Source organism: Sapajus apella, unplaced genomic scaffold (genome assembly GCF_009761245.1).
Source record: "Sapajus apella isolate SASKATOON/1434 unplaced genomic scaffold, GSC_monkey_1.0 scaffold102, whole genome shotgun sequence".
Classification (NCBI taxonomy): domain Eukaryota; kingdom Metazoa; phylum Chordata; class Mammalia; order Primates; family Cebidae; genus Sapajus; species Sapajus apella.
The window spans coordinates 2,865,496-2,876,003 of record NW_022437042.1 but is presented as its reverse complement, the minus strand read 5'-3'; the positions used below and the strand labels follow the sequence as shown (position 1 = coordinate 2,876,003).

At 43.0% G+C, this 10,508-nt stretch overlaps 1 protein-coding gene across 1 annotated transcript; it reads right to left on the bottom strand.

Annotated features, from left to right (window-relative positions):
• Positions 1–1,428: 1,428 nt before the first annotated feature.
• Positions 1,429–9,619, bottom strand: PGRMC1 (progesterone receptor membrane component 1). Its single transcript, XM_032258355.1, has 3 exons — positions 9,177–9,619; positions 5,419–5,574; positions 1,429–2,748 (listed from the first exon to the last, which is right to left on the bottom strand). The coding sequence occupies exons 1-3, from the start codon at positions 9,502–9,504 to the stop codon at positions 2,645–2,647; spliced, it is 588 nt and encodes a 195-aa protein (XP_032114246.1). The 5' UTR covers positions 9,505–9,619; the 3' UTR covers positions 1,429–2,644.
• Positions 9,620–10,508: the final 889 nt, after the last annotated feature.

The following is a 10,508-nucleotide window of genomic DNA, read 5'->3' as shown; positions in this document are numbered from 1 at the left end:
CAGGGAAGCCAGATAGGCAGATACTGAAAACATAATAGTGAATGCTGCTTATGAACCACAGATGCTGGTACTGTAAGTCTCTGCAGCTGGTAGGATGAGAGCAGGTGGGGAGCAAACCAGATGTTAACACCTCCCTCCTTCACTGGACATGTGGTGGTTTAACAACTACCCCTGGACACCACCATCTTCTTGAATGGCAGTGCCTTTTACATGAATATGGCTTATGTATATGCTAGCTGGATTTGAGAAATGTTTAGATCAAAGTCCTGCCTTACAGTAGTATTCATTTACAAGTAACCAATACAATGTTGATTCAGCTCGGAATGGAGGAGAATCAGGTTATTGGGAGTGAAGCTTTAATGAAGCTCTAGATCAGGGGTGTCCAATCTCTTTGCTTCCCTGGATCACATTGGAAGAATTGTCTTGGGCCACACATAAAATATACTAACAACAGCTGATGAGCAAAAAAAAAAAAAAAAAAAAATTTCTCATGTTTTAAGAAAGTTTACAAATTTGTGTTAGGCTGCATTCAAAGCTGTCCTGGGCCACATGCAGCCCATGGGCCATGGGTTGGACAAGCTTGCTCTAGGTATTTTCCTCTTGGCAGCAGACAAGCCTGTTTAATTTTGCAAAATGAGTAGTCTAATCTTCACATGCACATGAGATTTTAGGCTGCAAAGGTGGGCCCAACTTCTCTCTCCAACTCCTTCTCCAAAGCATAAGGCATAGCAAGTTACATGGTACAAAACAGGCACTCAAACATTTGGTGAATGAAACCCAGTGGGGAAAGAAAAGCACATTAAAAAAAAAAAAAAAACACCTCACAAGTACATGCAATGTGGTTTGATAACATGAAAAATGGAAATTTCTTTGGTTCAGGGAGTGTATCTCTTGTAAGAAAACTCTACCAATGTTAACATTAAAATGACAAAACACTAATAAGTTGTCTTCATTTATACAACTGACTGCATATGCAAATCTGTTATCCTTCTTTTGACATGAGGTGAATTAACTTTGTTACTATAAGGATTCCTGATACTTTCCTGATCAGACAATACATTAACATAAAAAAAAACCCAAAACCCTTCCTTGGCACTTGGCAATGACAATGCCTTCAGTAACATTACTTCTTAAGAACCTTGCTATAGACTTCAAGGTGGAGGTCTGCCATTTACAGTTTAGAAAGTTCTGATTTAGGCAAAATTTTGACAAGTCACAAAAAAAAAACACTTCAATTCACTATTTCTTAATAGGACAAGCTGGCATTTGGTTTGTGGTATAAGGTCTCCATAAAATTTTGCTGCTGCTTTTGGAATACAAAAACGCTGCACTCAAAAGTAAAACTGGATTTTAGGCCACAGTAAAATGACTGAATCAGATTCCCTAGAATAAAGTTTTTTAAATAATTTAAATAAGTCACCACACTATAGTGGGTAAAACCATTTTTATTAACTGACCAAAGCACATCATTTTGTTTTCTGATTTGAGGGAAAATCATTAAACACAGTTCACAAGAAAATACAACGACTATTTAACTACAATTACAAGAGTTTGAAATCTCACTAGTTGTTCACATAATACTTTTACAAATTCATACAACTGTATAGTCTACTTAAGCATAGTGTTAACCAAAAGAGCAATATCAAAGACTGAGACACTTGACTACTACTTTTGCAGTGGGTGTAGTTTTATAACAACAACAAATGTTACCTTATGAATATGTTTTACTTTAAAAACGACTTGGCTAGTTGACTGTACTGTTTCCTTGTGGTTCAGGGGTGTGCATGAATGCTCTTAGGAGAGCAAACACCTGTTCCTATTCTGTATGTCCCTCTCTCATTTTCACATGAGAATAACCAGTTGAGTAAAATAACCAAATAACCATTGCCTCACCATGAACATGAGGCTTGAGAAGACAGTCCTACAATCTTCATCATATATTTAGGTTTTTAGGCCAGCAAGCTTTTTACCAAAGCTTTCTTTTGACTGTTCAGATCCTATTTTAATGCTAACTATATACTACTGTGTGTGTGATGGTGTCTGAGTGTCTATGTGAGGGCAAGGACAACAATGCAGTCCAGAAACACAGTAAATATGCTTTTTTGCAGCTGAGCTCTGTTTTGAGATTTCATTTTGTTGCTGGGCAGCTTTTTAATCAATACCAAAGTCTTTGGAACACTGCAGATTTGCTTTAGAGGTAGATAAAACAGAAATCATGCAGTTAAGTCAATTGAGAGAAAAAAAGGATTTGCTGTCTTTAGAGAACATCATGACTAAAAGTTGATCCTTTGCTCTCGGTGCACATTTCAGATTTTTACCTTTTTGGGAAATACCCAAGTCTTCCTTGTCTCTCAGGAAAAACACGTTTAAATTCATCCTGTACTAACTACAAGTAGAAGAAAAACAGTATTAACATGTGTATTACAGCACTTCAGTTCACTTCCTGGATTTGTGACACACAAACACATCATGCATTCTAAGACGAAGTTAATTTTATTAGTGTCACTAGTGATGTTAATTTAAAAACGTATAGCAAGTGTTTAAAACTTTTCTAAATATTGTAATCACTATGTTTTAAAGACAGAGTGGACTGTTACAAATGATTTTGCAAAATACAAAAATAGATATACTTCCACTGAATGCTTTAATCATTTTTCCGAGCACTCTCATCTTTTGGTTCTTCCTCATCTGAGTACACAGTGGGCTCCTCCCCCTCCTTCAGCAGTTTGCCCACGTGATGATACTTGACTGGAGGTAGAAGAAAACACAAACGGTCATTCTCATTCTTTCTAAAACATCATTACCACATTTCAATTTAAAGCATTTATTAGAGGCCTACAATATACTCAGCAATCTGTTGGGCTTCTTGAAGGATACAGAGGTGGTTTATACCACCGTCCTTGCCAACAGGGAATTCGTTTTGTACAGAAGCCAGACACATAAAACAGGTGGCAATGTCTGGCAAGAGTGTGTAAGGTAATATCGAAATGAATCGTTTGTGTGTAGAGAATGCTTAGAAGAACAAGGGCATGTTATAAGTTTGTTAGAAGGGTTATAGAACACTTCATGGAAGGAGGATATATTTTGGAAAAATGTAAAGGATTTAGGGAGCAAGTTCCAGAAAATTAAAATACCATGTACAAATGCATGCAGGTGAGACAACATATCTGGGAAGCAATAAAGAGACCAAGTTGGCAGGAGTAGAGTTAACATTTATAAGTTAGTAGAAGATAAGATTGGCTAAGTAGTGTGGGGAAATGTTATGAAAGATCTGAAAAGCCAGCCTGAGGAGTTTGGACTTACTGGTGGCAAAGGGCACTGAAGGTTTATAAGCGAAGGAATGACAAAGTAAAATAGTGCTTTAACAATAGTATCAATGTGATGTATAGGGCAGATTTCAGTAAGGAGAGACTGGGAACAGGATGATCTGGAGGCTAGCGTGCAGATCCAGGTGCAAAGGAACCAGAGCCAGGAACAGGGTGGTGTCCAGGGGAATGGAAAGGGAAGGATGTGTACTTTGCAAGAAAACTGGAAGAATGAGTTAATTAAGTGAAAACGAGCTCCCATAGACCAAAATGGGCACTCTGTGGAGGGAGCCATTCTGGAGGGTCACGTGACAGGAGATCTACAACATGGAATGGGACAAGTGAAGTCAGGATTGGCAAGAAAAAAAAAAAAAGGTTTCCCCAGAAATCTTTCAAAAAGAAAGTTCAATCCTATTGTGGGGATAGAAGCCATATCGTAGGGAGGAAGGAGGTGTAGAGAGGAAATGAAGCAGTAGTTAGCGATAAAAACTTACAAGAAGTTTGTTTGACAGTGAAGGGAAGGAAAAATAGTCTCATAGATGAAGAGGATAACAGGAGACAGAATGTTTTTCCCAGCACAGAGAAAAACCTATGGGTGGCTAAAGGAAGTGGTAAAGGAGCCAGGATATGACTGGAGGTGTTAGAGAAAACAGATGTAAGGGTGCAAACCAGAATGCAAAAGACTTGAGATGGCATCAGCAAACCTCCATATCACTGTAGCCAAACTAATGCAGGGTCGATCATCTGAATATCCGAAGCCAAGAGTCTCCTATTCCTGAATATGAGTAGGAATTAGAGGAGTAACCAACCTGTCTAACCAGGTAACTAAAGCTGCTTTTGTGTGAAATAACCATCAGGAACAACTAGAACTGTACAAGACAAATAAAAGCCGGGTGGTGCCTGGGAAACCTGCCTTAAGGGGAATCCACACCAGCTTTGAGTGTAGCTGAGGTGTCAAAACAGCAACTGGGGCCAGCCTTAAAGTGGGAAAAAAAAATCACACCTTCTCTCCCATTGATGAAGACAAACCCTAGAAAACAGAGCTTTGTAAGTTAGACGCTACAATTCATTGGTTTCACATAGAAAACTAATTACAAAGGCATCCTTATGATGCCAAAAATTAGGGACTATATTAGGTAACTGAACTATGTTTTCCAAAGTATAAAGATTTGCCTCTAGACTTGGAAGTTATACTTAGCCTGCTTGAGACCCAAACTCAAAGGCAGAGACACATCTGGCTAATTATTAATCCAGAACTCTCTCTGAAGTCAGCATTATTTTCAAACAAAATGGTTGGACATAGCCAAGAGAGCATGTAATATTTAACTGATTATAAAGAACACACATAGAAAACTATATTTTAAATGAAAAATCTTCAAATAAATGCTTGTAGTCTTTATATACTATTTCATAAAATCTGGGAAAGACTCTTATTCAAATTTTTGGCAGTGAAATATTGCTGGAGTGATAATTAAATAGATTTGACAGAAGCCAATTCCTGAATTCTCCAAATCCGAACTTAACCCCTCATTCCTACTTTTCTCCAAGGACCTAGGCCCATAGCATAAGCCAGAAATAAGCATCTGCTTTTTACTTTCTTTTTAAAAATGCAGACACCATTGTTGCTGGGCACATTATAAGCATCATTTGTAGATGAGGCCTATAGTTAGGCTCAATTAGATTCAAAGAGAAGCTGTTTCACAGAATACAAGTCTCCCATTCTTCAACAGAGATGTGGGCTGCTTTTAAACAGCAAGCTCTACAAGAGAGGGCTTATGAAAATCCCTTTCTGTAGCCAAGATGGCCACTGTCCTTTCCCTGACACACCAAGCACCAAATCCTCATGTGGAATCTATGCAAATCTCTCAAAATTTTAAAAATCAAAACCAGAAACCCAAGTTTCCATAGAGAACTAGCTAAAAACTGGTATGCAATCATAGCAAGTGACTCAGCACTGCTACAATTACTTCAAGCCATGAACTTGATCCGTCCAAGATTAAGGAGCCTATCAAAATGCACCGAGTTTTAGGTTGCTTAGTAATAACTATTGTCCTGCCATGAATCCCCATTACCGGTAGAAATTTGACCCAGGTACAATTTTAAAAATGCTTACAAGTGAACTGAGACTCCCAGTCACTCAGAGTCTCCTGCTGGGCAGCAGTGAGGTCAGAAAGGTCATCATACTCATCCTTCAGTGCTTCCTTATCCAGGCAAAATGTGGCAAGGCCCCTGGACGCATCTCTTCCAGCAAAGACCCCGTACGGACCCTCTTCAAAAACAAAACAAAACAAAAAAGATCAATTCTTTATTAGACCATCGATTTCTCTGTGATTTATACACAGAAAATGGCTTCCCTATTCATCAACATAGCCCCATATTTGAATATCAAATTCCATTCAGAAACCATAGTGATGCTGATATTTCGATCATTATGTAGGAGACACAGAAAGACCTGTTGTCATTAAACTTTTAAATAACTAAATTAAACTGCTATACATTTGTGTCAGTCACCTGTGGTTTTCAAACAGCTAGTAAAAGTCATACGTGGTTAGTGATCTCTTGGGAAGTGGTAGTAGGGAATCATATAAGATAATACTGAGTCCATGGGTTAGAATTCAACTTTAGAACACTGAACTGGGAGCCTGACTGTTCTAGGCACTTGGGGCTACACCAATGTGAGTTATGGTTTCTTAAGATAATACGCACTGATGTGTACATGAAAACACATTTCCTTATAAATATATTCTGATCTGTTTTAAAGAATCAAAGGTATCTTATAGAGATCTTTGGTTGTAAGGTTCAATTAAACATTAACTCATGGCATCTGCAGAGAATCATTTTATAAGAGTATCAGTGGTTCAAAAATCTATCCACATTACGTAACCTTCACTGTCAATAAATAAGAGATAACACAGAGATCAGTCTTTATTATCTGTTTTTGGTAGGCTTGAGAAGACTGAAAATACTAAAATCTTAATGGAAAAGAGGCTGAGTCAATACTGCAAAATAACTCTATAAAACTCAGAATGCTATTATTTGTGATATTATACTGAACTTTTGTCTAACAGAGCAGAGAATCATTCCGTAGGTACACAAAGTGGATATTTAGACTTATTTAAATATTGCACAATTACATGAAGAGAATCCAGTGTACTTTAAACAATGTGTTATTTCCCCCAAGGCAGATTGAATAGCAGCCCTGACATTAAAAAGTTTGTAGGTAAACACTGTGCCAAATATGAGAATAGGTCAAGTTTCAATATGGCCTGGTCACCTGAAACTTCAATACACTCAGAAATTTTTTACAAATCAGGTAAATTTTATGACTTTTAAATGCAATTAAAATTCCAAAGAAAAATGCTTATTTTTAATCATCATTACATGCTGCCATATCCACTAGAAAAGGTAAAAAAATTCCCACATTTTTCTTAAATGTATACATCTAGTGGAAATGGCAGCACCTAGTACTTGAGAATAGGCAAACATAATGGTTTGAAGCTCACCATTTCAGAAATTATGGTCACTGGCTTGGTAGAGTGAGTCTTTACCAAGCAAACCTCACAGAATATTTAAACAAGGTCTAGTGGGAACATTAAAAGTCTTTAAAAAATACATATTATTCAGCTCAATGTATATTCACTAGGATGCAAGAAGAAATTTGTGTCTGTTTTGCACACTGCTATATTCCCATATCTACAACAGTACCTTGCACAGAGTTAACAGGCACTAGAATGACTGATTTTTAGGAATCCTTTACAACATGAAGCATCACTTCCTACCATGATGTCACGTAGTCATGGGCTCACTGAATGACAGTGCAAGATAGACAGAGATCTCACAATAGGCGATCTTTATTACTTTTCAGAGAGAAAACTAAGGCTCAGAGAGAACAATGCTTTCGACAAGGTCACTCAACTAGTCATGACCCAATCAGGACTAGAACGCAGGTTCCCTGACTCCTAGTTTTGTGCTCTGTGTGCAGGCTGACATTCCTCTCAATGACTCTGCAAACTACAGTCATGATGATGCCTCATGCACATGTTTTCACTGCCTTATGGTTGTGTTTAATATTAACAGGTATTTACATGATTATGTTTATTGATAAAGCATCTATGTGCGCTACTCTAAGTGACAAATAATATGTGTGGTTTGGTTTTCAAATTATTTTGACAGTTACATGCCTACAGAAAGCAGGTATTCTAAAATATCCACAGGCTCAGTGTGGTGGCTCATGCCTATAATCCCAGCACTTTGGGAGTTGGAGGTGAAAGGATCGCTTGAGCCCAGGAGTTTGAGACCAGCCTGGGCAACACAGGAGCAAGATCCCATCTCTAAAAAATAAATTTGTCTCTAAAAAAATAAATGTCTGCAAGAAAAAAACTAAATGAGTGAATTCCTTACCCTTAACACATCTTATTTTGATCAGTTGGACTGGGAGATTAACATGAATGCCCGAGTTTCACCTGTGTACTGCCTTCTGTACTCTTCCCTCTCTCAGGCCAGTGGGGAATGAGCACCGTTGATGTGGACACCCTCTAAGATCCCTGTTTAGCGTCCATATTGGAGGATCAAAAACCTCTTCTTCCTCCTCCCCAAGTATTCTATAAAGCAGGACTTTGCAAGCCTGGCTGCTTTTCAAATTCACCAGGGGAAACATGTTAAAATGCAGACTCCAGGACCATCCTGAGACTCATCTGCATCTCTAACTCAGCTGCGGTTAGACTGGGAATCTGTATTTTTCCTCAGATGCATCAGGTGATTCTGATACGCAACCAGGTTTGCAAAAACCTCACCTCTAAGGAACCCATCAGGCCTGCCTCCTCCGACAGCTCAGCAGTGCAGCAGTTGTCCGTTCTTCATTTCCCTCTGATTCCCCCCACCCAGCAGTCTTCATAGCTCTACTCCTTTTGTTTCTCGGTATCCTCCCACTTCTCCCTCCCTCCATTTTAATTTTTTTTTTTTTTTTTTGGCTTCTAATCCTTTCTCTTCTGCTACAGACTAAATACCATATTACCTTAAAAGCTTGCCATGTTACCATTGTCCACCACGTTCAGCCTTTATTCCTCTCTCAAACAGTCCCCTTCCTCCTTGTTCACCTTCCAGCATTTCCCCATCTGCCCACACACAGCACAAGCGCACACATACCAAACACATGCCACACACATACCTGACGCATGACACATTTCAAGTGCGCGTGCACACACACCATACACACACCCCTGATAAATCACATACACTAAACACGCACACACCGCGCATGCACACTTCGCGAGTGCACACACATCACTATCCACCAGGCACAATGCTTTTTTTTACCTGCTGTTAATCCTATTTCTGCGTTTTCTCCCACACACTCACATTCGGAATCTACTCCCGGCGGCACTGGCCTTCCAGTCTTCTCTAGCTCTGGCCCTTCTCTCACTCCCGCCCTCTCCTCATCTCTCCCTATTTCCCCTCCTAGAACCCGACAGTACCCCCTCCTCCTACCAGGAATCCTCAAGCCCAGGACCTTCGGAAACTCCCCCAAAAGCCTTGGCTTTGATGTGCTCCCCCCACAACGCCTTCGAGCTTTGCGGTCCCACCCACCCCCAGCTTAAGCGCCTCAGCCTTCTTTCTCCAACCCCCTCCCAGCGCTGTCAGCGCCGGCCGGGGATCTGCGTCCCCGACTGGCCCGCAGCCCCTCTAAAGCGCCTCTTATCCCCTGTCCGCCCCGGTAGCCTCCCAGCTCTCCGACTGCCCGCCTTCCCTAGCTCGCCGCCATTCCTCCCTCCGCTCAGGGGCGCCCAGCTCCCGCCTCGCCTCTCTCCCACCCAGCCCCGTGCCGGGGGCCCCCTTCTTTTGTCTCCGCGGCCCCCTAGCTGGCCGACGTACCGGGCCCATAGAACTTGCGGCCTTTGGTCACGTCGAACACCTTGCCGTTGATGGCCATCAGTATGCGCGGGTCCTGGACGCCGTCGAAGCGCCGCAGCTCCGCGGGGGTGAAGTCGCGCCGCTTAAGGCGGGGCAGCGGGGGCGGCTCGTCGTCGTCGCTATCGCCGCTGGCCGCCGGCTGGTCCCCGCGCACGATCTTGTAGAGCAGGAAGATGCAGAGGCCAAGCAGCAGCAGGTTGAGCGGCGACGTGAAAATCTCGTGCAGCAGCCCGCCGTTCTCCAGCTCGCTCGGGTCGGCGCCCGTCGCTACCACATCCTCGGCAGCCATGATCTCTGGAGCAAAGGTTGGGCCGGGCTAGGCAGGGCTCCGGAACTCGCCGCTTTCTCCTCCCTCTGAGCGAACGAGTGGCGCGCGGGGTTCGGCGGCGGCCTAAGACTAGCTGGGGAGGAGGCGGGGCCGGAGGGGCGGAGCCTCCAAGCCCCGCCTCCCCCCGAGGCCACCTAAGCGCCCCGCCCTGCTCGGTTCCGCTGGGCCGCCCTCAGGTCCCCCACAAAGCCTCTGGAGTCCGGCGCCGCTGCCCTGCGGCAGTGCGGTGCCCGCCTCAGTTCTACCTGGGAGGCCCCAGCCGAGCCTCACGCCATTCTCCCGCCATCCTCTAACTGAGCGCGACGTACGCGCTGCCCCCCTCGGCACCCCTTTTTTCCTCCTCGCAGACCGACCCGCTGGGAGGGCCTCCGCTTTGCCCGGCTCTGTGCGAGCGCCCCTCCGCCACCTGATGCGCGCCAGACACCGACTCCATTTCTCTTGCTGCAGTCTTTTCCTTGCTTCCATTCCACAGCCCCTCATCTTCCCCCGGCCGTTCCCAGGCCCTCAAGGCTGTCTTAGGAGACAGGAAACTCCTTGGAACTCCATTTTCTATCTCAGAGCCCTACATGACTCATTTTCACCTCGGAAACCCCCGTTCGCTCGCCTTGACGGCCCTTCCCCAATTCTCTCCCAGATGCTGTGGGACCGACTCCCCCGGGACAGCTAAAGTCAGTGCAAATCTCTCCCTGTTATCTGCGAAAACGAATCGGATCGCCCAGTTAACTTTGGGTTTGTTCTCCGAAAAACCCTTTTGCAATTATTGATTTGCTCAGTCACCAGGCATCAGCAAGCAACGTTCTCTTGCTGCTCTTTTATTCCTCCTCAGAATAATGTGCAAAGTTCCTTTGTTTGGCAGCGTTCTTCTACTTGAACTCCGTCAGGCTACCCTTAACAGTCACAATAACCCTGAGCTGGAGCCCAGGCAAAGGCGGGAGTTTGTAAGGATCCTAGGCCTGGTCCCTTCC